General features: G+C 45.4%; 1 protein-coding gene across 3 annotated transcripts in view; it reads left to right on the forward strand.

The window, feature by feature from the left end:
• The window catches only part of LOC110495706 (fibronectin type III domain-containing protein 3B), a 129,671-nt gene that overhangs the window by 42,324 nt on the left and 59,841 nt on the right, over positions 1–27,506 (forward strand). For all 3 annotated transcript variants that reach the window (XM_090207959.1, XM_090207960.1, XM_090207961.1), the window contains exons 4-7: positions 9,996–10,072; positions 13,972–14,200; positions 17,907–18,075; positions 19,359–19,501. In XM_090207959.1, the coding sequence (XP_090064085.1) occupies positions 9,996–10,072; positions 13,972–14,200; positions 17,907–18,075; positions 19,359–19,501 (618 nt within the window). The remainder of the gene's footprint in view (positions 1–9,995; positions 10,073–13,971; positions 14,201–17,906; positions 18,076–19,358; positions 19,502–27,506) is intronic.

Raw genomic sequence — 27,506 nt, forward strand, 5'->3', positions numbered from 1 at the left:
GTTGGTGAGCGGACCCCAGACCTCACAACCATAAAGGGCAATGGGCTCTATGACTGATTCAAGTATTTTTAGCCAAATCCTAATTGGTATGTTGAAATTGATGTTTCTTTTGATGGCATAGAATGCCCTTCTTGCCTTGTCTCTCAGATCGTTCACAGCTTTGTGGAAGTTACCTGTGGCGCTGATGTTTAGGCCAAGGTATGTATAGTTTTTTGTGTGCTCTAGGGCAACAGTGTCTAGATTGAATTTGTATTTGTGGTCCTGGTGACTGGACCTTTTTTGGAACACCATTATTTTGGTCTTACTGAGATTTACTGTCAGGGCCCAGGTCTGACAGAATCTGTGCATAAGATCTAGGTGCTCTCTGTCTCTCTCTGTTACTGACTCTCTGTCTCTCTCTGTCTTTCTCGCTCTCTCTCTCTGTCTCTCTCTCTGTCACTGTCTCTCTCTCTCTCTGTCACTGTCTCTCTCTCTGTCTCTCTCTCTGTCACTGTCTCTCTCTCTGTCTCTCTCTCTGTCACTGTCTCTCTGTCTCTCTCTCTCTGTCTCTCTCTCTCTGTGACTGTCTCTCTGTCACTGTCTCTCTCTGTCACTGTCTCTCTCTGTCACTGTCTCTCTCTGTCACTGTCTCTCTGTCTCTCTCTCTCTGTCACTGTCTCTCTCTGTCACTGTCTCTCTGTCTCTCTCTCTCTCTGTCACTGTCTCTCTCTCTCTCTCTCTCTCTGTCACTGTCTCTCTCTCTCTGTCTCTCTCTCTCTCTCTCTGTCTCTCTCTCTGTCTCTCTGTCTCTCTCTCTCTCTCTCTCTCTCTCTCTGTCTCTCTCTGTCTCTGTCTCTCTCTGTCACTGTCACTGTCTTTGTCTGTCTGTCTGTCTGTCTGTCTGTCTGTCTGTCTGTCTGTCTGTCTGTCTGTCTGTCTGTCTGTCTGTCTGTCTGTCTGTCTGTCTCTGTCACTTTCTTTAGAGCTGAAGTCTGTAATTATTCAGCTGACTGCTGACTTGCTCTGGAATGTCAATCATAAGTGATGATGCTGCGTTTGTAGTGGAAGTACTTTGTATGTACCTCCTGCTTCACTGATCCTCACTGCCCTCATTCATCATGGCTACCAGACTTGTGACTGTGTGTGGCATCAGATTTGGCTCGACCACCCCAGACTGTCTGGTCTCTGCTATTTCAGATGTACTGTCTCCCACAGTTCCTGCATCGTCTCTCTCTGTTTCTCTCTCTCTCTCTCTGTGTTCTCTTTTTATCATTCTCTCTCTCTCATTCTGTCTATCTCTCACTGTAAAACTTCACTCCCATCCTGCACATTGTTCCTGTAATTTACTTCGTTGTTGGGAACTGTTAAAGTGTGTGCTGGACTTAATGTTGTGTGTGTGTTGGGCTTCAGGCAGAGGAAACTGTAGTGGGAGTGTCTGTTCTCAGAGCTCTGGAGAGATACCATTACCTCTGTAACACACACACACATCCTGCTAAACACATACATAATGCCCAGGTAGTGCCACATATACTGACCCGAACACACACACACACACACACACACACACACACAAACTAGATATCCCATCAGAGCCCCTAGAAGCAGCTGCCAGATCTGGATGATTTGTGTGTGTGTGTGTATGTGCTAGGGTTTGTGTGTGTGTATGTGCAAGGGTATGTGCAAGGGTTTGTGCATGTGCAAGGGTTTGTGTGTGTGCAAGGGTTTGTGTGTGTGCAAGGGTTTGTGTGTGTGTGTATGTGCAAGGGTTTGTGTGTTAAGGTTGGGGGGGTTTACCGTATATACCGTCATTTTTTTACAGGATTTTTGTACTTGTTAGCATTTACCTAGCATCCGCTATGGGAGTTCCTTTGTACTTGTTAGCATTTACCTAGCATCCGCTATGGGAGTTCCTTTGTACTTGTTAGCATTTACCTAGCATCCGATATGGGAGTTCCTTTGTACTTGTTAGCATTTACCTAGCATCCGCTATGGGAGTTCCTTTGTACTTGTTAGCATTTTGCGAGCATTCTGGTAACTGACATTTTTAGGGCTTCTTTTATGTTTGAAAAATAAATATCGCCTCTTGTGTGCACTGCCGGTTATATCATATATCCCGGGATGGAAATCTGGGTACCACCCAACCGTAGTGTGTATGTGTGTGTAGGATTTCCATCTGCGCCTGGCTGTATGTAGGTCATCTTACAAACAGACTCCTTTCATAGCACACACAAACACATACATACACATACATACACACAAACACATATACATATACACACACACACACTCTCTTTCCCAGGAGGGTCTGTGCTTCCTCTCAATATGGTAACCACATGTGCGATAGTGAGAGGGGGGGGGGAAGAGGGACAGCGGAAGGGACTAAGATGGGAGAAACACATAGAGAGAGAGTGGGAGACAGGGAGGGGGAGAGAGAGAGAGTGAGTGAGGGAGAGTGGGAGATGGGGAGAGGGAGGGAGAGGGAGGAGAGAGAGGGAGAGAGAGAGAGAGGGAGAGAGAGAGAGGGAGAGAGAGAGAGGGAGAGAGAGAGAGGGAGAGAGAGGAGGAGAGAGAGGAGGGGAGAGAGAGGAGGGAGAGAGAGGAGGGAGAGAGAGGAGGGAGAGAGAGGAGGGAGAGAGGAGGAGAGAGGAGAGAGGGAGAGAGAGGGGGGAGGGGGGAGGAGGGAGAGAGAGGGGGGGGGGAGGGGAGAGAGAGAGGGGGGGGGGAGGGAGGGAGAGAGGGGGGGGGAGGGAGGGAGGGGGGGGGGGAGAGGGAGAGAGAGGGAGGGAGAGGGAGGGGGAGAGAGGGAGGAGGGAGGGAGAGAGAGGGAGGGGGAGAGAGGGAGGGAGGGGGAGAGAGAGTGAAAGTGTTTTCCACATCTGTTCCTAAATGTTTTATTCTCCACTGAGTTATTGTGTTTAAAGGATTACAACATACAGACCATGTTGTGTCTCAGCCGATGGCACAACACCCACAGAAATAGGGGCTACGCTACGTATCGGAGATATTTGGCGTTTAAGCAGGAAGCATGAGTTTTTACTCACCAAAGTAACAACACAGTGTGGTCAAAGACTTAGTAATGTGGTTGTAGTTAGGGGTGGAACGGTTCACCAAACCCATGGTTCGGTACGTATTGCGGTTTTGGTGTCACGGTTAGGTTTCAGTGGGAAAATGAAATGACATTCACAATGTTCAGCATTCACAATGTTCAGCATTCACAATGTTCAGCATTCACTATGTTCAGCATTCACAATGTTCAGCATTCATTATGTTCAGCATTCACTATGTTCAGCATTCACTATATTCAGCATTCACTATATTCAGCATTCACTATGTTCAGCATTCACTATATTCAGCATTCACTATGTTCAGCATTCACTATATTCAGCATTCATTATGTTCAGCATTCACTATGTTCAACATTCACTATATTCAGCATTCACTATGTTCAGCATTCACTATATTCAGCATTCACTATGTTCAGCATTCACTATATTCAGTATTCATTATGTTCAGCATTCACTATGTTCAACATTCACTATATTCAGCATTCACTATGTTCAGCATTCACTATATTCAGCATTCACTATGTTCAGCATTCACTATATTCAGTATTCATTATGTTCAGCATTCACTATATTCAGTATTCACTATATTCAGTATTCACTATATTCCTGGCATTATGCATTTTCTTCTTTTTTCAACTTATTTGACCAGATAAGTTGACTGAGAACACATTCTCATTTATACAGTATCAACGACCTGGGGAATAGTGTCAGGGGAGAGGAGGGGGATGAATGAGCTAATCGGAAGCTGGGGGTAATTAGGTGGCCATGATGGTATGAGGGCCAGATTGGGAATTTAGCCAGGACACCGGGGTTACCACTAGTGATGCACCGATATTACATAAAACAATACCGATATTAAACATTTTAGTGGCCTTTTAAGCATTCTAGTACAGTTAAATAGTTATCAATAGTTATGGTCTAAGGCACTGCATCTCAGTGCAAGAGGCATCACTACAGTCCCTGGTTCGAATCCAGGCTGTATCACAACCGGCCTTGATTGGGAGTCACATAGGGCGGCGCACAATTGCCCCAGCGTCGTCCGTCCGGGTTTGGCCGGGGTAGGCCGTCATTGTAAATAAGAATTTGTTCTTAACTGACTTGCCTAGTTAAATAAAGGTTACATACACACCACACTGACCAAAAAGTCATTTTGTTGGCATTTATGTATGTCCCCATTACCAGTGAAACATAATCAAAACCTATTTAATTCACTTACTTGCTGTGCTGTTTCGTTGTTGGTTTGTTCAGTCATTTCATTCTCATCCAGGATTTCATCATACATGTCAAGCAGTGAAGTTTCAGCTCTGTCTGTCTGTCCGTGGCCTCTTCCTCGGTGCCCACTGTCACTGTGTCCTTTTCCATCTTGTCCAGCTGTGTATGTAACATTTCACGTCAACTCTGTTTCTGGTCTGCATCGAAGTAGTGGTCCTTGTGCCTAGCATCGAGCATGGTGGCGACACAGTAAAGAGGCTCAGAGAGAATGCTGTTAAAGAAGGTAGTGGTCCTTGTGCCTAGCATCGAGCATGGTGGCGACACAGTAAAGAGGCTCAGAGAGAATGCCTGTTAAAGAAGGTAGTGGTCCTTGTGCCTAGCATCGAGCATGGTGGCGACACAGTAAAGAGGCTCAGAGAGAATGCCTGTTAAAGAAGGTAGTGGTCCTTGTGCCTAGCATCGAGCATGGTGGCGACACAGTAAAGAGGCTCAGAGAGAATGCCTGTTAAAGAAGGTAGTGGTCCTTGTGCCTAGCATCGAGCATGGTGGCGACACAGTAAAGAGGCTCAGAGAGAATGCCTGTTAAAGAAGGTAGTGGTCCTTGTGCCTAGCATCGAGCATGGTGGCGACACAGTAAAGAGGCTCAGAGAGAATGCCACCTAATCGCTTGTTCATAGCCTCCAGCCGATACCGATATGCTCACTGACATATTGTGCATCCCTAGTTACCACCCCTACTCTTACAATAAGTGCCATGGGATCTATAGTGACCACAGAGAGTCAGGACACACTTTTAACGTCCCATCCGAAAGATGGCATCCTACACAGGGCAATGTCCCCAATCACTGCCCTGGGGCATTGGGACTGGGGCATTTGGATATCTTTTTTTAGACCAGAGGAAAGAGTGCCTTCTACTGGCCCTCCAACACCATTGTCTGTTGTCACAGGATTGTTTTGTTGGGCCTCAAGTTTCCACTCTCATGCTACACTTGTAACCATGTGGGAGGTGGGAATATACCAGTTGTGAAGTCGTAAATACCAGTTGGGTACATTCATCTCTTTTGGCTAATGGCCAACAAGCTGTGTAAACCACAAACTAAAAGTACAGATATCATGCTTGTAAACAAATGATAGAGTTCTAAAACCACATGAATAGATTGCTTTTTATAAATAATGTTTTGTTGTTGCATTCAACTGCCGAAAAAACGCTGTCAAAGAGGCCATTTCCTTAGTAGGTGACGTCAGAGGTCACCATGTGTGAGAAGTAGGTGCTCAGGATGATGAGAAGTTTCCCACTAGTAATTACCAGTTTGAGTTGCGTATTCTTCCTAGTCATATGTGGTAAATTACCACTTCCATCTTGGTTGCGAACGCACCATGACACTTCCTCCTTCAGTGGCAGATGCACACTTGTGACTCTCATAAAGGGGGCGTGTCTGTAGCATGGTTCATGAAATGATGGAATAGTTTGACAACCCTGTTTGTATGCTTTTAAATGACATCCATCTCAACCGTTTATCTTTGCCAGTGGTGAAGACATGGTAGTCTCATGGTATGCTGGGGTATGCAACATAGGTCAACTTTGAGCACCTTTTATCTATTAAATGTTTTGACATTCAGATCCAAACAGTCACTTCTACGGTGGCCGAATATGTGTGGAAGGTTTGGTTCAAATCAAAAGGGATGCTGTCAAGAAGTGATTGAATTCTGATGGATTAAACCCTGACACAAAGCCACTCCCATCCTTTAACAGGACAAAGCAATCAATCGCCTATCACCTAGCGTAGGCATAGCGTAACACATCATCACAACAACATTAAACGCAATAATGGAACACAGTCAATTACAGTGTGTGTGTGTGTGTGTGTGTGTGTGTGTGCACCTCTGGGGCCCTGCAGCAGCTGTTCTAGACAGCTGTATTATTAGAAACATCTGATGAAATGTTACATCATCTCCTGTTGTTCTGTATGAGAATGTTAGGGTGTGTGTGAGAGTGTTTGAGTGTGTCTCCTGTTGTTCTGTATGAGAATGTTAGTGTGAGAGGGTGTGTGTGAGAGTGTGTGAGAGTGTGTGAGTGTGTCTCCTGCAGTTTTGAGTGTATTCCATGTGGTAGTGGGGAAAGGATGATGCTTAATTATTTTGAAGATGAGATTCTGCTTAGTTAGTCTATGGACACGGAGAGAACTGATCTCCTGTAGTTTGTGTGTGCGTGTGGGGGGGGGTTCTCTGTGTGTTGCTCCAAGCCAGATCATGTAGTGGTTGCGATGTGGTTGCTAGGGGAAACACTTGGATGTAGAGGTGACAGATTGTATTCTACATCATGTCGTCCTGTCTGGGTGATGGTGCCATATATTTGAGGCAGGAAATGACCTCATCTCTGACATCTGACGGAAGGGAGGAGAGAAGAGGGGAGGAGAGAAGTGGAGTGAGCGGTTAAAGCCAGTACATATCTGACACCAACTGATCGTAATATATTTGAGAATTAACACTACCAACTCAATTATTACTTTGAATGGATCATTTTTGCTTTTGGTTTTAACCATTTAAAAGGATAATGCACTCAACAGAGGTAGAGGTATAACTGCCAAAAAGAATGGGAACACTTGAGTAAATGAGGGATACAAACTACTCTGAACAAAAATATAAACGCAACATGTTTCATGAGCTGAAATAAAAGATCCCAGAAATGTTCCATACCCACAAAAAGTTTATTTCTCTCAAATGTTGTGCACAAATTTGTTTACATCCCTGTTAGTGAGCATTTCTCCTTTGCCAAGATAATCCGTCCAGCTGACAGGTGTGGCATGTCAAGAAACTGATTAAACAGCATGATCATTACACAGGTGCACCTTGTGCTGGATACATTAAAATACCACTCTAAAATGTGCAGTTTTGTCACACAACACAATGCCTCAGATAAAGTGCCTTGCGAAAGTATTCGGCCCCCTTGAACTTTGCGACCTTTTGCCACATTTCAGGCTTCAAACATAAAGATATAAAACTGTATTTTTTTGTGAAGAATCAACAACAAGTGGGACACAATCATGAAGTGGAACGACATTTATTGGATATTTCAAACTTTTTTAACAAATCAAAAACTGAAAAATTGGGCGTGCAAAATTATTGATGCGGGATTTCAGGATTAGTGTCCCACTCCTTGAAAGCGGCAGCTCTAGCATTTAGCTCGATGTGGATGTTGCCTGTAATCCATGGCTTCTGGTTGGGATATGTACATACGGTCACTGTAGGGACGACGTCGTAGATGCACTTATTGATGAAGCCGATGACTGAGGTGGTGTACTCCTCATTGCCATTGGATGAATCCCGGAACATATTTCAGTCTGTGTTAGTAAAACAGTCCTGTAGCGTAGCATCCGCGTCATGTGACCACTTCCGTATTAAGCGAGTCACTGGTACTTCCTGCTTTTGTTTTTGCTGGTAAGCCGGAATCAGGAGGATAGAATTATGGTCAGATTTTCCAAAGGGAGGGCGGGGTAGAGCTTTGTATGCATCTCTGTGTGTGGAGTAAAGGTGGTCTTTCCCTCTGGTTGCACATGTGACATGCTGGTAAAAATGTGGTAAAACAGATTTAAATTTTCCTGCATTAAAGTCCCCGGCCATTAGGAGCGTCGCTTCTGGATGAGCATTTTCCTATTTGCTTATGGCCTTATAGAGTTGGTTGAGTGCGGTCTTAGTGCCAGCATCGGTCTGTGGTGGCAAATAGACGGCTTCGAATAATATAGATGAGAACTCTCTTGGTAGATAGTGTGGTCTAAAGCTTATCATAAGGTACTCTACCTCAGGCGAGCAATACCTCAAGACTTCTTTAATATTAGACATCGCGCACCAGCTGTTATTGACAAAAAGACACACACCCCCAACCCTCCTCTTACCAGACGTAGCTTCTCTGTCCTGCCGGTGCATTGAAAATCACTCCAGCTCTATATTATCCGTGTCGTCATTCAGCCACGACTCGGTGAAACATCAGATATTGCAGTTCTCAATGTCCTGTTGGTAGGATAATTGTAATCGTAGGTCATCAATTTAATTTTCCAATGATTAGCAAGTAGATGGCAGTGGGAGTTGACTCGCTCGCCTACGGATTCTCAGAAGGCAGCCCGATCTGCGTCCTCTTTTCCTCCATCTTTTCTTCACGTAAATGACACGGATCTGGGCCTGTTCCCGGGAGAGCAGTAAATCCTTCTCGTTAAAGGAAAAAGCTTCTTCCAGTTCGTGGTGAGTAATCGCTGTTCTGATGTCCATGTTACTTTCGGTCATAAGAGATGGTACATTATGTACAAAATAAGTTTCAAAGTAAGTTGCAAACAACCCAATAAAACTAACTAAATAGCACAATTGGTTAGGAGCATGTAGAACGTCAGCCATCTTTACAATGAACTGTAACTCAGTGAAAACGTTGAAATTGTTACATGTTGCGTTTATATTTTTGTTCAGGATATATTGAAAGCAGGTGCTTCCACACAGGTGTGGTTCCTGAGTTAATTCAGCAATTAACATCCCATCATGCTTAGGGTCAAAAATGCTGGGTAGGCCATTATTTTGACCGTCATTATGGCTACCATGGCTGTGGCCCACAGGATGACAATGCCCCCCTCCAAAGGGCCCGAGTGGTCACTGAATGGTTTGAGGGATCATGAAAATGATGTAAACCATGTGCCATGGCCGTCTCAGTCACCAGATCTCAACTCAATTGAACATTTATGGGAGATTCTGGAGTGGCGCCTGAGACAGAGTTTTCCATCACCAGCAATAAAACAACAAATTATGGAATTTCTCGTGGAAGAATGGCGTCACATCCCTGCAATAGAGTTCCAGACACTTGTAGAATCTATGCCAAGGTGCATTGAAGCTGTTATGCTGTTAAGACACTTTATGTTGGTGTTTCCTTTATTTTGGCAGTTACCTGTCTGTGCTTGCTTCTGCCTTTAGCTCGGCTGTTGTAGATTTTGAAGTTCACATGTGGGTTGTTTAATTCATTATAGACCAAAAATAAATAGGAACTTGTTCCCAGAGTTACTCCAAAATGATTGTACACTAAAGAGCCATGTTCTACCCTCTGTGTGTGTGTGTGTGTGTGTGTGTGTGTGTGTGCTTGTGTCTAGGGGGCCACAGATGGGAACACTCTGTGCTGTGTGTGTTTAAGTTGTGGAAAGCTGCTGTTTGCTGAGCGACGAGCACAGAGGCTGCAGAGACTGTCTAAACACATGTCTGTTTGCCAAGTGGGTGTGCTTGCGTGTATTTGTGTGTGCGTGCAAATGTGTGTGAATGCGTTTGTGTGTGTGTGTGAGTGTATGTTTGTGTTTTCATATGTTATGCTCAATGAACAACTTCATATTCCCCAGAAAAGAAGAGAGGGAGGAGGGTCGAAGGGAGGTCAGAGAGGGGGCAAAAAGGGGTCTGTGTACTTCTCATCTACTGTGTGTGTGTGTGTGTGTTTAGTATGATGTACAATGAACCCAGACTTGCCTACAGCAGTCTACGGGATACCAATGACTTTACCAGGGGGAGGAGAGAGATCACAGTGGAAAAGTAAACACAAAAATGTGTGGATTTTCCTCCATAAGGTTTTTACCTGCTGTTGTTTGTGTGTCTGTGACTGAATCCAGGTCTCCTGCATGACACAAGACCGTGTTAGCATGTTGAACTAAAGCCTAGGCGTTACCTTGTTATTAGCGTGTGTGTGTGTTACAGTGGCTGACAGTGTGTATCTTTTGTGCAGGTCCTGCTGAGGTCCCAATGATGTCTCCCAATGGATCAATCCCCCCCATCCACGTCCCCCCAGGATACATCTCCCAGGTAAGCTGTGTTTGTGTGTGGTAAACTTGCTCTCAACTGAAGCCGTCCAGAGCAGAGAGGAATGTGTTGATTATTGCAGGGTACATTGTTGGGGGGGTGATAGCAGCGAGGCCATTGACTGTGTGTGTTGGGGGGAGCCAACTGCGAGCGGGAAAAAGTGTCACCGTTATAGTACATAAACACCCACAAGGAGAGAAAGGGATGGAAGGAGAGAAAGGGATGGAAGGAGAGAGAGGGATGGGTGGAGCGAAAGAGAGGGATGGGTGGAGCGAGAGAGAGGGATGGGTGGAGCGAAAGAGAGGGATGGGTGGAGCGAAAGAGAGGGATGGGTGGAGCGAGAGAGATGGAAGGAGAGAGAGAGATGGGAGGAGAGAGAGAGATGGGAGGAGAGAGAGAGATGGGAGGAGAGAGAGAGATGGGAGGAGAGAGAGAGATGGGAGGAGAGAGAGATGGGAGGAGAGAGAGAGATGGGAGGAGAGAGAGAGATGGGAGGAGAGAGAGAGATGGGAGGAGAGAGAGAGATGGGAGGAGAGAGATGGAAGGAGAGAGAGAGATGGGAGGAGAGAGAGAGATGGGAGGAGAGAGAGAGATGGGAGGAGAGAGAGAGATGGGAGGAGAGAGAGAGATGGGAGGAGAGAGATGGAAGGAGAGAGAGAGATGGAAGGAGAGAGAGAGATGGAAGGAGAGAGAGGGATGGGTGGAGAGAGGGATGGGTGGAGAGAGAGAGAGATGGAAGGAAGAGAGAGATGGGTGGAGAGAGAGAGGGATGGGTGGAGAGAGAGAGAGGGATGGAAGGAGAGAGAGGGATGGAAGGAGAGAGAGAGAGGGATGGAAGGAGAGAGAGAGGGATGGAAGGAGAGAGAGAGAGGGATGGAAGGAGAGAGAGAGAGGGATGGAAGGAGAGAGAGAGAGGGATGGAAGGAGAGAGAGAGAGGGATGGAAGGAGAGAGAGAGAGGGATGGAAGGAGAGAGAGAGAGGGATGGAAGGAGAGAGAGAGAGGGATGGAAGGAGAGAGAGAGGGATGGAAGGAGAGAGAGAGGGATGGAAGGAGAGAGAGAGAGGGATGGAAGGAGAGAGAGAGAGGGATGGAAGGAGAGAGAGAGAGGGATGGAAGGAGAGAGAGAGAGGGATGGAAGGAAAGAGAGGGATGGGTGGAGAGAGAGGGATGGAAGGAGAGAGGGATGGAAGGAGAGAGAGGGAGGGATGGAAGGAAGGAGAGAGAGAGGGATGGAAAGAATGAGAGAGAGGGATGGAAAGAGAGAGAGAGAGAGGGATGGAAAGAGAGAGAGAGAGAGGGATGGAAAGAGAGAGAGAGAGAGAGAGGAGGAAGGAGAGAGAGAGAGGGAAGGAAGGAGAGAGAGAGGGATGGAAGGAGAGAGAGAGGGATGGAAGGAGAGAGAGAGAGGGAAGGAAGGAGAGAGAGAGAGGGAAGGAAGGAGAGAGAGAGAGGGAAGGAAGGAGAGAGAGAGAGAGAGAGAGGGAAGGAAGGAGAGAGAGAGAGAGGGATGGAAGGAGAGAGAGAGAGAGAGAGGGATGGAAGGAGAGAGAGAGAGGGATGGAAGGAGAGAGAGAGAGGGATGGAAGGAGAGAGAGAGAGGGATGGAAGGAGAGAGAGAGAGGGAAGGAGAGAGAGGGGGATGGGAGGAGAGAGAGGATGGAAGGAGAGGGATGGAAGGAGAGAGAGAGGGATGGAAGGAGAGAGAGAGAGGGAAGGAAGGAGAGAGAGAGAGGGAAGGAAGGAGAGAGAGAGAGGGAAGGAAGGAGAGAGAGAGAGAGAGAGAGGGAAGGAAGGAGAGAGAGAGAGAGAGGGATGGAAGGAGAGAGAGAGAGAGAGAGGGATGGAAGGAGAGAGAGAGAGGGATGGAAGGAGAGAGAGAGAGGGATGGAAGGAGAGAGAGAGAGGGATGGAAGGAGAGAGAGAGAGAGGGATGGAAAGAGAGGGATGGAAGGAGAGAGAGAGGGATGGAAGGAGAGAGAGAGAGGGAAGGAAGGAGAGAGAGAGAGGGAAGGAAGGAGAGAGAGAGAGGGAAGGAAGGAGAGAGAGAGAGAGAGAGAGGGAAGGAAGGAGAGAGAGAGAGAGGGAGGAAGGAGAGAGAGAGAGAGAGAGGGATGGAAGGAGAGAGAGAGAGGGATGGAAGGAGAGAGAGAGAGGGATGGAAGGAGAGAGAGAGGGATGGAAGGAGAGAGAGAGAGAGGGAAGGAGAGAGAGAGAGGGAAGAGAGAGGGAGAGAGAGGGATGGAAGGAGAGAGAGAGAGAGGGAAGGAGAGAGAGGGGGATGGGAGGAGAGAGAGGGATGGAAGGAGAGAGAGAGAGGAGGGATGGATGGAAGGAGAGAGAGAGAGGGATGGAAGGAGAGAGAGAGGGATGGAAGGAGAGAGAGAGGGATGGAAGGAGAGAGAGAGAGGGATGGAAGGAGAGAGAGAGGGATGGAAGGAGAGAGAGAGAGGGATGGAAGGAGAGAGAGAGAGGGATGGAAGGAAAGAGGAGGATGGGTGGAGAGAGAGGGATGGAAGGAGAGAGGGATGGAAGGAGAGAGAGGGAGGGATGGAAGGAAGGAGAGAGAGAGGGATGGAAAGAATGAGAGAGAGGGATGGAAAGAGAGAGAGAGAGAGGGATGAAAGAGAGAGAGAGAGAGAGAGAGAGAGGGAAGGAAGGAGAGAGAGAGGGATGGAAGGAGAGAGAGAGGGATGGAAGGAGAGAGAGAGAGGGAAGGAAGGAGAGAGAGAGAGGGAAGGAAGGAGAGAGAGAGAGAGAGAGAGGGAAGGAAGGAGAGAGAGAGAGAGGGATGGAAGGAGAGAGAGAGAGAGAGAGGGATGGAAGGAGAGAGAGAGAGGGATGGAAGGAGAGAGAGAGAGAGGGATGGAAGGAGAGAGAGAGAGGGATGGAAGGAGAGAGAGAGAGAGGGAAGGAGAGAGAGAGAGGGATGGAAGGAGAGAGAGGGGGATGGGAGGAGAGAGAGGGATGGAAGGAGAGAGAGAGAGAGGGATGGAAGGAGAGAGAGAGAGAGGGATGGAAGGAGAGAGAGAGAGGGATGGAAGGAGAGAGAGAGAGGGATGGAAGGAGAGAGAGGGGATGGGAGGAGAGAGAGAGATGGAAGGAGAGAGAGGGATGGAAGGAGAGAGAGAGGGATGGAAGGAGAGAGAGGGGGATCCTCTGTCAACTAGTTTCTGGTGGGACTTTGGCCTTGTTTTACATAACATGTCTGTTTTTCACGTTTGGTAAGTCTGTTTTGTATAGAGGATGTGGAGGTCGGAGGGGGGAGTCAGAGAGTGGTCGGCTATCTTTTCTCCTCTCTTGCTCTCTCTCTCTTGCTGCCTGTGTGTGTGTGTGGTGTGTGTGTGTGGTGCGTTTGTGTGTTGTTTGTGTGGTGCTTGTGTGTGTGCTTGGAAGCAACTCTCATGGGGGAGTGTGTGTTTGCTTACTAATTGGAATGTGTGTGAATGGAATGGAATGTGTGTGCGAGAGAGTGTCTGAATTGGTGGAATTTGTGTGCGTGTGTGTGTGTGTGCATGCATGTGTGTACAGCCAAAGTCTTAAACTGGAGTTTGATCAAACCCATAGCAATTTAATTTAGTGTATTGGGTTACAAACTACTGCCCCCCACACACTCCTCTTAATCTGTCAACTGTAGTTACCTGTGAGGGGAACTACTTCCTGGTGGTGATGGTGGGTTTTACACAACCTGCCATGTTATTTGACCATTGGGAGAACTACTGTGTGAACACTCCAGTGTGGGTTGGATTTAATTGAGTCCAGTGTTTGTGGAGTGTTATTGGATGTGTTCTATTGTGGAATTCTCCAGTAATGCTAAGAATTCCTCTCCTCCCCTCCCCCTCCCCCTCTCCTCCCTCCTCTCCCCTTTGCCTCTCCTCCCCCCTTTGCCTCTCCTCCCCCCAGGTGTTAGAAGACAACACAGGAGTGCGTCGGGTGGTCGTCACCCCCCAGTCTCCTGAATGTTATCCCCCCTCGTACTCCCCCGCTCTCTCCCCCACGCACCACCTCCCGCCGTACCTCACCCACCCCCACTTTATCCCCAACTCTCACTCCTTCTACCCCCCTGTGAGTCCTGGAGACCTGCCCCCCCACCAGTACTACCAACACCACCTCCCGCCCATATATGGAGAAGGTAAGATACCCACACCCCAGTCTAAGACATGTCTATGGGCATATGAGATACTGTAGCCTGTACTAGAGATATATACCATGGTGGAAAAAGTACTCAATTGTCATACTTGAGATACCTTAATAGAAAATGACTCAAGTAAAAGGGAACGTCACCCAGTAAAATACTACTAAAAGTATTTGGTTTTAAATATACTTAAGTAATTGTAATTGATAAAATATACTTAAGTATCAAAAGTAAAAGTATAAATAATTTACAATTCATTATATTAAGCAAACCATACGGCACAATTGTCTTGTTTTGTTTTGTTTATGGATAGCCAGGGGCACACTCCAACACTCAGACATCATTTACAAAGAAAGCATTTGTGTTTAGTGAGTCCGTCAGATCAGAGGCAGTAGGGATGACCAGGGATGTTCTCTTTTAAGTGCGTGAATTGAAAAATGTTCCTGTCCTGCTAAGCATTTAAAATGTAACGAGGACTTTTGTGCGTCAGAGAAAATGTTTGGAGTAGATAATACATTATTTTCTTTAGGAATGTAGTGGAGTAAAAGTAAAAGTTGTCAAAAGTATATATAGTAAAGTACAGAAACCCCCAAAACTACTTAAGTAGTACTTTTAGTATTTTTTTACTTAAATACTTTACACCACTGGAGCTATATACAGTGCCAGTCAAAAGTTAGAACATTCCTACTCATTCATTCATTTTATTTAATTTTTTACTATTTTCTACATTGTAGAATAATGAAAGAACACATATGGAATCATGTAGTAACCAAAAACGTGTTCAACAAATCAAAATATATTTTAGATTTTAGATTCTTCAAAGTAGCCACCCTTTGCCTTGATACCAGCTTTGCACATTTTTGGCATTCTCTCAACCAGCTTCACTTGCAATGCTTTTCCAACAGTCTTGAAGGAGTTCCCACATATGCTGAGCACTTGTTGGCTACTTTTCCTTCAATCTGAGGTCCAACTCATCCCAAACCATCTCAGTTGGGTTGAGGTCAGGTGATTGTGGAGGCCAGGTCATCTGATGCAGCACTCCATCACTCTCCTTCTTGGTCAAATAGCCCTTACACAGCTTGGAGGTGTGTTGGGTCATTGTCCTGTTGAAAAACAAATGATAGTCCCACTAAGCACAAACCAGATGGGATGGCGTATCGCTGCAGAATGCTGTGGTAGCCATGCTGGTTAAGTGTGCCTTGACTTCTAAATAAATCACTAACAGTGTCACCAGCAAAGCACGCCCACGCCATCACACCTCCTCCTCCATGATTCACGCTGGGAACTACATATGCAGAGATCATCCATTCACCTCACAAAGACACGGCAGTTGGAACCAAAAATCTCAAATTTGGACTCATCAGACCAAAGGACAGATTTCCACCGGTCTAATGTCTATTGCTTGTGTTTCTTGGCCCAATCAAGTCTCTTCTTCTTATTTGTGTCCTTTAGAAGTGGTTTCTTTGCAGCAATTCGACCATGAAGGCCTGATTCACGCAGCCTCCTATCAACAGTGGATGCTGAGATGTGTCTGTTACTTGAACTCAGTGAAGCATTTATTTGGGTGGCAATTTCTGAGTCTGGTAACTCTAATGAATTTATCCTCTGCAGCAGAGGTAAATTGGGTATTCCTTTCCTGTGGGGGTCCTCATGAGAGCCAGTTTCATCATAGCGCTTGAAATTTTCCACATTGCCTGCCCTTCATGTCTTAAAGTAGTGATGGACTGTTGTTTCTCGTTGCTTATGTGAGCTGTTCTTGCCATAATATGGACTTTATCTTTTACCAAATAGGGTTATCTTCTGTATACCACCCCTACTTTGTCACAACACAACTGATTGTCTCAAATGCATTAAGAAGGAAAGAAATTCCACAAATGAACTTTTAACAAGGCACACCTGTTAACCTGTAGTGACGCCCAGCCACGGGACCGTTATCATCATCTGACACTAATTAGCATAACGCAACGGACATAAATCTTCCTAGAAAATGTTCCTATTCATGAAAATCACAAGTGAAATATATTGGAACACAGCTTAGCCTTTTGTTAATCACCCTGTCATCTCAGATTTTCAAAATATGCTTTACAGCCAACGCTAGACAAGCATTTGTGTAAGTTTATCATAGCCTAGCATAGCATTATGCCTTGCTAGCAGCAGGCAAACTTGTCACGGAAATCAGAAAAGCAATCAAATTAAATCGTTTACCTTTGATGAACTTCGGATGTTTTCACTCACGAGACTCCCAGGTAGACAGCCAAAGTTCATTTTTTCCCAAAACATTATTTTTGTAGGCGAAATAGCTCCGTTTGTTCTTCACGTTTGGCTGAGAAATCGCCCGGAAATTGCGGTCACCACAACGCCGAAAAATATTCCAAATTAGCTCCAAAATATCGACAGAAACATGGCAAACGTTGTTTAGAATCCATCTTCAAGGTGTTTTTCTAATATCTATTCGATAATATATCAGTCGGGACAATTCGTTTTTCACTCTGACCGATTGGAGTAATGGCTACCTCTGTATTTTACGCGAGAATCTCTCTCGGAGCCACCATGTGACCACTTACGCAATGTGCCCCCATACGGCTATTCTTCAACAGAAATGCGTAAAACTACGTCACAATGCTGTAGACACCTTGGGGAATACGTAGAAAGCGTAAGCTCGTTGATGGTACATTCACAGCTGAATAGGGAGTCATTGGAACGCAGAGCTTTCAAAACCTGGGGCACTTGGATTTTTCTTAGGCTTTCGCCTGCAACATCAGTTCTGTTATACTCACAGACAATATCTTTACAGTTTTGGAAACGTTAGAGTGTTTTCTATCCAAAGCTGTCAATTATATGCATATTCTAGCATCTTTTCCTGACAAAATATCCTGTTTAAAACGGGAATGTTTTTTTCCCAAAAATTAAAATACTGCCCCCTAACACCAAGAGGTTAATTGAAATGCATTCCAGGTGACTACCTCATGCAGCTGGTTGAGAGAATGCCAAGAGTGTGCAAAGCTGTCATCAAGGCAAAGGGTGGCTACTTTGAAGAATCTAACATCTAAAATATATTTTGATTTGTTGAACACTTTTTTGGTTACTACATGATTCCTATGTATCCCCTCCCCCCTGCTTTGCCCTCAGAACTGACTCAATCCGTCAGGGCATGGACTCTACAAGGTGTCGAAAGCGTTCCACAGGGATGCTGGCCCATGTTGACTCTTAATGCTTCCCATAGTTGTGTCAAGTTGGCTGGATGTCCTTTGAGTGGTGGACCATTCTTGATACACACAGGAAACTGTTGAGTGTGGAAAAACCCAGCAGCACTGCAGTTCTTGACACACTCAAACCGGTGCGCCTGGCACCTACTACATAACCCGTTCGGAGGCGCTTATTTTGTCTTGCCCATTCATCCTCTGAATGGCGCACGCACACAATCCGTCTCAATTGTCTCAAGGCTTAAAAATCCTTCTTTAACCTGTCTCCTCCCCTTCATCTACACTGATTGTAACAAATGACATCAGTAAGGGATCACAGCTTTCACCTTCAGTCACCTGGTCCGTCTATGTCTGTAGCAGGTGTCCTTAATGTTTTTGTCCACTCAGTGTATATAAATACACCTCAATTACATAGCTAACTCCCTCTTTCGTCTTTCTGGGCTCTCATTTTCCTCTCCCTCTCTCCCTCCCTCTTCACCCCCTCCATCTCTGTCTCCCAGAGATAATCCCAGTGTATGGCATGTCCAGCTACATTGGCAGAGAGGAGAGCTATAACAAGCCCCAGCCTAAGAAGATGAAGGAGCAGAGACAGCTGGAGCGACAGAACAGACTCAACTCTCCTCCCTCCTCCCTGTACAAGTCTCTGGGCTCCAGCCACAATGGATACAGGTCAGAGAACAGTCCTAGTTAGAGACCGGTTCAACTAGTCCGAGACGACAGATGCACCATCTTCATTTGAGCAATCCGTTGTCGCAGAGAGTTTTCCTTCGCTAGCAAGAAATGCTAACTTGCCGTGTGTTCGTGGTTTAATAAGGCTTCTAAAGTTTGTCATTTACACTTTAAAATGTCAGGCTTTATTTGCCCTAACGAAAAATGTGTCAACCGCTACAAAAATGTCCATTATTTATAATCCACATAATAATTCACATTTCCTGTTGCTGCAGGATTATCTTCCTGCTCTGAGAAACTGTAGGTACAGTAATACGTAAACACTAGATACAATACTAGTTAGAGACTAGTTATAATACTAGTTAGAGACTAGTTACAATACTAGTTAGAGACTAGTTACAATACTAGTTAGAACTTAGAGACTAGTTTCTTTCTCTACAAGTGTGAAAGGATTAGCCTTATAATTAGAGACAAGTTACAGACTAGTTATAGACTAGTTAGTAGTTTAGACTAGTTACTGGTTTTACTAGTGATCAACATGATCTACAAGTCTGAGATCTATAGCCATAATGCAGACAGGAAAGACACTATAAACAAGTTACAGACGTTGACCAGACATTGTTTTCCTATAGAAGTTACAGACGTTGACCAGACATTGTTTTCCTATAGAAGTTACAGACGTTGACCAGACATTGTTTTCCTATAGAAGTTACAGACGTTGACCAGACATTGTTTTCCTATAGAAGTTACAGACGTTGACCAGACATTGTTTTCCTATAGAAGTTACAGACGTTGACCAGACATTGTTTTCCTATAGAAGTTACAGACGTTGACCAGACATTGTTTTCCTATAGAAGTTAGACGTTGACCAGACATTGTTTTCCTATAGAAGTTAGACGTTGACCAGACATTGTTTTCCTATAGAAGTTAGACGTTGACCAGACATTGTTTTCCTATAGAAGTTACAGACGTTGACCAGACATTGTTTTCCTATAGAAGTTAGACGTTGACCAGACATTGTTTTCCTATAGAAGTTAGACGTTGACCAGACATTGTTTTCCTATAGAAGTTACAGACGTTGACCAGACATTGTTTTCCTATAGAAGTTAGACGTTGACCAGACATTGTTTTCCTATAGAAGGATGAGGTTGTCTAAAACACATGCAAACTATTTGACTCTGTTTTAAGAGCATGTGTTGGGTCTATTGTCATTGTAAAGTCTACTGAGATGCTTTCCATGCAGTTTTTGTCAATAAAGTTTGGTTGTATTTGATTGGTTACAGCGGGAAGAGCCACGTCCCTTCACTAGGGTCATTGGGGTCAATGGGCGGAGCTAACAGTCCAGGAGGGAAGAAGCCGGAACGACGACAACTACGGAGCAGCCCAAGGAGCAACGAGCCAGACACACACACACAATCATCGCAAGGTAAACACACACACACGCAGACACACACACGCAGACACACACACGCAGACACACACACACACACACACACACACACACACACACACACACACACACACACACACACACACACACACACAGATAAGTGAATATTCATCAATGTCTCTCTCTCTTTTATTCTCAATGAAAGAGAGAAAAAGATGAATGGTGTCTTACTGAGGTGGAGAGGAGAGGTGGAGAGAGAGGGAGGGGGGAGAGAAGGGGTTGTCTAGGTAACCACATAGCTGAGGCTTTCCCGAGACCTATCGGTTTCTCCCTCTACAATACTGGCCTTGTCTGGGAGGGGGGGGGCAGGATAGGAGAGAGGAGAGGTAGTGAGGAGAGGAGTGGATGTGAGGGGAGTAAGGGGGAGAGAGGGAAGAGGGATGAGGTACAGTACATATCTGTTGAGTCCTGGTCTCCATGAAGGAACCCTTTGAGCTCCCTTTCAAACACACACATCTCTATCTCGCTGGCCTGTGTGCAGAGGTGGTGACAGACAGGCCTGCTGACAGACACCAGAGTTAATCCCAAAGAAGCAGGCCAAACCACCTCTCAGACCCCCATTTCAGCTTTGGACCAGCCCGGCTGTACAGTCCAGGGTCAGGGGAATGTTCCATTAAGGCCAGGTGTAAGGGGTGTTTGTTGGGCTGGGTGGTGTCATCATGGAAAGAGAGAGAGCCTGATGAGCTTTGATCAACTCAGTATCTTCACACACACACACACGTACAGTACATGTCAGTGTATGTCTAGGAGTATCTGTGTCTTTCTGATGGTCTAGCAGGGTCTCAGTTCTGGACTGGAGATCAGGCTGACTCGGCTACAACACACACACACACACACACACACACACACACACACACACACACACACACACACACACACACACACCCCGTGACTGGGCTTCCTCTAAAACAATCAGAGCATGAGAGAGGGAGAAAGAGAGAGAGAGGGAGAAAAAGAGAAGAGTATGATAGAGGGAAAAAGAGAGGGAGAAAAAGAGAAGAGTATGATAGAGGGACAGGGGGATTAAAAGTGAGAACAGAGAATATGAGAGCGAATGAAAAGCTTGGAGGTAGACTGAGTGGAGAGAGAGATTGGAGAGAGAGTGAGAGGGGGATGAGAGAATGAGTGGAGAGTGATGGTAGAGAGAGTGGAGAGAGAGTGAGAGGGGGATGAGAGACTGAGTGGAGAGAGAGATGGTAGAGAGAGTGAGAGGGGGATGAGAGACTGAGTGGAGAGAAAGATGGTAGAGAGAGGGGGATGAGAGACTGAGTGGAGAGAGAGATGGTAGAGAGAGTGAGAGGGGGATGAGAGACAAAGGGAGAGAGAGTGAGAGGGGGATGAGAGACAAAGGGAGAGAGAGATGGTAGAGAGAGTGAGAGGGGGATGAGAGACGGAGGGAGAGAGAGATGGTAGAGAGAGTGAGAGGGGGATGAGAGACAGAGGGGGAGAGAGATGGTAGAGAGAGTGAGAGGGGGATGAGAGACAAAGGGAGAGAGAGAGAACATTCCATCTGTCTAATCTACTGCTTTCAACCATGAGTATCACTCACACACACACACACACACACACACACACACACACACACACACACACACACACACACACACACACACTGTCTGGAACACCAGACAGGGTTCACACTCACACACAAACACACACCCACGCTGTAGACTTTGCTCTGTGCCCTCCTGGACGTGTGTGTTTGTGTGTCTATTGGCTAATGTACTATATTCCAGTAATGTGCTTGGCTACCAGTCAGTCAAGACAGTCAGTAAAGCCCACCGCTCGTCCTTAGAACTGAGCCGCTCTAAACACAATCAGATGTGCCTCTGTCCTCCATGATGGATCTACGTCAGCGGCGCAGTTTATCTGTAGAGAACAGTGATTTCAGGAAACTGATGTCCCATGGTGGATCAATGCCAACGTTGCAGTTTCTCAGTAGAGCTTAGATTTCAACTGAAACAGATGTGCCTTTGTCCGCCATGTTGGTTCTACGTCATCATAACGGCATCACCTTTCTGTGATTCTAGTGGTGCTTTCAAGATGACGTCAGTAGTCTTCAGGTCAGAAAGTTGGAGCCCTAGAAAGATGTCCAAGTTCCCGACTTGGCATTCCGAGTTGGATGACCATTTACTCTGAGTTCACAGCTGTCTTTAATGTACTGAATTCCGAAGTCAGAGATTTCTGAGTTCCGAGTTGTTTTGAACGTGGCATCCTTTCTATGTAGAGAGCAGTGATTTTAGGAAAATGACGTGGCCAGTCCATGTTGGTTATACTGTAGAATGGCTACTTTGAGGAGAGGAGGGAAGGGGGAGGAAAGGAGAGAAAAGAAAATAGACGTCTCCTGACACGTTTAAAACAAAAGACTGATGTAAGATGATGTCATCCAGAGAGAGAGAGAGAGAGAGAGAGAGAGCTGTAAGTGCTCGTTTAGTTCATTAACACATCCGACCCCTGACCTTAGCATGACTCAGGCCTTTTAAAATAAACCACGCCGTTATAGTGACTCTCTGTAAGTGTGTACGCTCTCCCACCCTCCATGATTTTGCCTGTGTTCCTATGGTAATAGCCCCCCCCCCCCCCCCCAAATAAGGGCCTGCCTGTCTGTGTCAGCCGGTTCAAGGAGTACAAGTCCAGTCTGACTCAGTCTTGTTCTTACAAGTCTCTCTTACACACATCTGCACAATGTTGGCTAGTGCAGAGCCAGAGATGCATATCATATGCATCATTACCATCTGATTTACAGCTGAAGTCGGAAGTTTACATACACCTTAGCCAAATACATTTAAACTCACAACTCACAATTCCTGACATTTAATCCTAGTAAAACATTCCCTGTCTTAGGTCAGTTAGGATCACCACTTTATTTTAAGAATGTGAAATGTCAGAATGATAGTAGAGAGTGATTTATTTCAGATTTTCTTTCTTTCATCACATTCCCAGTGAGTCAGAAGTTTACATTCACTCAATTAGTACTTGGTAGCATTGCCTTTCAATTGTTTAACTTACGTCAAACGTTTCAGGTAGCCTTCCACAAGCTTCCCACAATAAGTTGGGTGAATTTTGGGCCATTCCTCCTGACAGAGCTGGTGTAACTGAGTCAGGTTTGTAGGCCTCGCACATGCTTTTTCAGTTCTTCCCACACATTTTCTATAGGATTGAGGCCAGGGCTTTGTGATGGCCACTCCAATACCTTGACTTTGTTGTCCTTAAGCCATTTTTCCACAACTTTGGAAGTATGCTTGGGGTCATTGTCCATTTGGAAGACCCATTTGCGACCAAGCTTTAACTTCCTGACTGATGTCTTGAGATGTTGCTTCAATATATCCACATAATTTTCATTCCTCATGATGCCATCTATTTCGTGAAGTGCACCAGTCCCTCCTACAGCAAAGCACCCCCACAACGTGATGCAGCCACCCCCGTGCTTCATGGTTGGGATGGTGTTCTTCGGCTTGCAAGCCTCCCCCTTTTTCCTCCAAACATAACGATGGTCATTATGGCCAAACAGTTCTATTTTTGTTCCATCAGACCAGAGGACATTTCTCCAAAAAGTACGATCTTTGTCCCCATGTGCATTTGCAAACTGTAGTCTGGCTTTTGTATGGCGGTTTTGGAGCAGTGGTTTCTTCCTTGATGAGTGACCTTTCAGTTCATGTTGATATAGGACTCGTTTTACTGTGGATATAGATACTTTTGTACCGGTTCCCTCCAGCATCTTCACAAGGTCCTTTGCTGTTGTTCTGGAATTGATTTGCACTTTTCGCACCAAAATACATTCATCTCTAGGAGACAGAACGTGTCTCCTTCCTGAGCGGGATGACAAATATATTTTCTGAGGTCTTGGCTGATTTCTTTGGATTTTCCCATGATGTCAAGCAAAGAGGCACTGAGTTGGAAAGTAGGACTTGAAATACATCCACAGGTACACCTCCAACTGACTCAAATGATGTCCATTAGACTATCAGAAGCTTCTAAAGCCATGACATCATTTTTTGGAATTTTCCAAGCTGTTTAAAGGCACAGTCAACTTAGTGTACGTAAACTTCTGACCCACTGTAATTGTGAGACAGTGAATTAATTATAAGTGAAATAATCTGTCTGTAAACAATTGTTGGAAAAATGACTTGTGTCATGCACAAAGTAGATGTCCTAACCGACTTGCCAAAACTATAGTTGGTTAACAAGAAATGTGTGGAGTGGTTGAAAAACGAGTTTCAATGACTCCAATCTAGGTGTATATATATTTACAACTTCAACTGTAGATTAATTGATGATCTTAAGAACAGTGATATTAACACATTTCCTTTTGGTCGGCTGGGTTGAAACTGTACTTCTACCATCTCAGAGTTCCCAACGCTTCAGCCAACACACACACACACACACACACACACTGTTGCCTACCAGGAAGAGCGGAAGAATTCCTGTGTTTTTTGGCACCTCACACACCTCCTCTATGAAGGTATGGCTGGACACACACACACTAATCTTGTCTGTATAGCATGGTCTCTGTCCATGAGAACTAAACTGTCACCATGACTACAAACCTTCTCAGACAGGTCTCAACGTGTGTGTGTGTGTGTGTGTGGTAACAATTAGGGTTATGGGTTAGAGAAAATAGGATTTTGAATGGAAATACATTTGATGTCCCCACAAGGATAGAAAAATGTGTGTGTGTGTATTAAGGAGGCCAGCTGTTGAGCAGATGGAATGCTCACCATGCATAGATGAAAACGCTGTGGAACTCACCCTGCAGGCTTCTTTTTCTATCGCTCCGTTTCTCTCTCTCATTCTCCTTTTGTTCTCTTTATCTTATATCTCTCTCACCCTCTATCTCTACAGTGCCCCCTTCAAAAAGAAAATCTACTTTTGCATATTTTTGATAGTGAATCATATCAGATCTTCAACCAAAACCTAGTTGGGAACCTGAGTGAACAAATGCATACGTATTTCATTTATTTCATAAACAAATTTATGCAAAAATGTATGCTTGACCATTGTTGTGAGGTTCTTACTGTGGAATGCAGTGCTTGGTTTTCGCCAGGCATAATGGGACCCGTGTCATCCAAAACGTTCTGCAGGGGAATTCTACAGGAGAATGTCAGGTCATCCGCCTGTAAGCTGAAGCTAATGACCCGCAGCTGGGTCACGCAGCAAGACAATGATCCAAAACACACAATCAAGTCTACAAGAAAATGTCTAAAAAGCTAAACATTTGAAGTTTTGGAATGGACCAGTCAAAGTCCAGACCTAATGATCCCAATCGAGATGTTGTGGCAGGATTTGAAACAAGCAGTTTAAGCAGTTCTGCATGTAAGAGTGGGACACAATTCCTCCACAGCAACGTGAGAGACAACTACAGGAAGCGTTTGGTTGCAGTCAGCGCTGCTGAAGGTGGTACAACCACTTATTGAGTGTGAGGGGGAAATTACTTTTTCACACGGGGGAATTGGTCGTTGCATAACTTTCTTAATTAAATAAATGAAATAAGTATCCATTTTTTTTGTTATTAGTAAACTCAGGTCCCCTTAATCCAATATTGGGTTTTGGATGAAGATCTGATACCATTCAGTGTCAACAATATGCTAAAATCCGAATGGGGGCAAATAGCTTTTCATGGCGCTGTGCCTCTCTTTCTTTGTCTCTGTATCTCCCACTCTCCTCCGTTCCTTCAATTCATTGTTTCTAGTTTCTAAAAGTATATTTTTTACACCATCTTAAATAAGCCCCATTCAGCAATTTAGAACCAGGGACAGATATAGTCCTTGGTTCACTCCAGACCTGACTGCCCTTGACCAGCACAAAAACATCCTGTGGCGTACTGCATTAGCATCGGATAGCCCCCGTGATATGCAACTTTTCAGGGAAGTTAAGAACCAATATACACAGGCAGTTAGGAAAGCAAAGGCTAGCTTTTTCAAACAGAAATTTGTATCCTGTAGTACTAACTCAAAAATGTTCTGGGACACTGTAAAAAGTCCATGGAGAATAAGAGCACCTCCTCCCAGCTGCCCACTGCACTGAGGTTAGGAAACACTGTCACCACCGATAAATCCACTATAATTGAGAATTTCAATAAGCATTTTTCTATGGCTGGCCATGCTTTCCACCTGGCTACCCTACCCCGTTCAACAACCCTGTACCCCCCACAACAACCCTGCACCCCCCACAACAACTTGCCCAAACCTCCCCCATTTCTCCTTCACCCAAATCCAGATAGCTGATGTTCTGAAAGAGTTGCAAAATCTGGACCCCTACAAATCAGCTGGGCTCCTGACGAGCTCAATGCCATATAACTCTCCTTCCGTGGCCTCCAACTGCTCTTAAATGCTAGTAAGACTAAATGCATGCTCTTCAACCGATCGCTGCCCGCACCTGCCCGCCCGTCCAGCATCACTACTCTGGACGGCTCTGACTTAGAATTCTTGGACAACTACAAATACCTAGGTGTCTGGCTAGACTGTAAACTCTCCTTCCAGACTCACATTAAGCATCTCCAATCCAAAACTAAATCTAGAATTGGCTTCCTATTTTGCAACAAAGCATCCTTCACTCATGCTGCCAAACATACCCTCGTAAAACTGACCATCCTACCGATCCTTGACTTTGGCGATGTGATTTACAAATTAGCCTCCAACACTCTACTCAACAAATTGGATGCAGTCTATCACAGTGCCATCTGTTTTGTCACCAAAGCCCCATACACTACCCACCACTGCGACCTGTATGCTCTCATCGGCTGGCCCTTGCTTCATATTTGTCGCCAAACCCACTGGATCCAGGTCATCTAGAAGTCTGCTAGGTAAAGCCCCGCCTTATCTCAGCTCACTGGTCACCATAGCAGCACCCGCCCGTAGCATGCGCTCCAGCAGGTATATCTCACTGATCACCCCCAAAGCCAATTCCTACTTTGGCCGCCTTACCTTGCAGTTCTCTGCTGCCAATGACTGGAACGAATTGCAAAAATCGCTGAAGCTGGAGAGTCATATCTCCATCACTAACTTTAAGCATCAGCTGTCAGAGCAGCTCACATATCATTGCAACTGTACATAGCCCATCTGTAAATAGCCCATCCAAACTACCTCATCCCCATATTGTTATTATTATTTTTTTAATCCTTTGCACCCCAGTATCTCTACTTGCACATTCATCTTCTGCACATCTTTCACTCCAGTGTTTAATTGCTAAATTGTAATTAATTCGCCACTACGGCCTATTTATTGCCTTACTTCCCTAATCTTACCTCATTTGCACACAATGTACATGTTTTTTTTCTCTATTGTGTTACTGACTGTACATTTGTTTATCTCTGTGTTGTTGTTTGTGTCACACTGCTTTGCTTTATCTTGGCCAGGTCACAGTTGTAAATGAGAACTTGTTCTCAACTGGCCTACCTGGTTGAATAAAGGTGAAATAAATAAAAAATAAAAATACACCCAGACACACTTAGATATATTCACCGTCTGACAAGCCCCTCCCCCTGCATCTGCTGCGCCTGCTGATGATGTCACAGAACTGGAACACCGTGATTGTGTAATCACCCTACACCCATTTTAGTCATTTAGCAGACACTCTTATCCAGAGCATCTCTGTGCATTCATCTTAAGATAGCTAGGTGGGACAACCACACGTCATGATCATAAGTACAGTTTCCCTCAAAGTATCTATCAGAAAAATCAGTGCTAGTGGGGAAAACTGAAGTGCCTTTATTTTATTCTAGGGGTGGTAGGGCCAAGAGACCAGAGGTGGAGGAATGGAGGGCTTGGGTTGGGATGTAGGGTTTGAGCAGAGCCTAAAGGTAGATAGGGCCAGTTCCCCTTGCTGCTCAGTAGGCCAGCACCAGGGTCTTGATGATGACCCCTCACAAACCCTGTACTCCTCCTCTCTGCTTTCCTCACTTCTCTCTCCATCCTGATAAACATGCCTTCTTCTCTTCTCCTCCTCCGCTCCTCTTCTGTGTTCTAATCTCTCTCTCTCTCTT

Source organism: Oncorhynchus mykiss, chromosome 18, assembly GCF_057628025.1.
Source record: "Oncorhynchus mykiss isolate SJ-2025 chromosome 18, ASM5762802v1, whole genome shotgun sequence".
NCBI classification, from domain to species: Eukaryota; Metazoa; Chordata; class Actinopteri; order Salmoniformes; family Salmonidae; genus Oncorhynchus; species Oncorhynchus mykiss.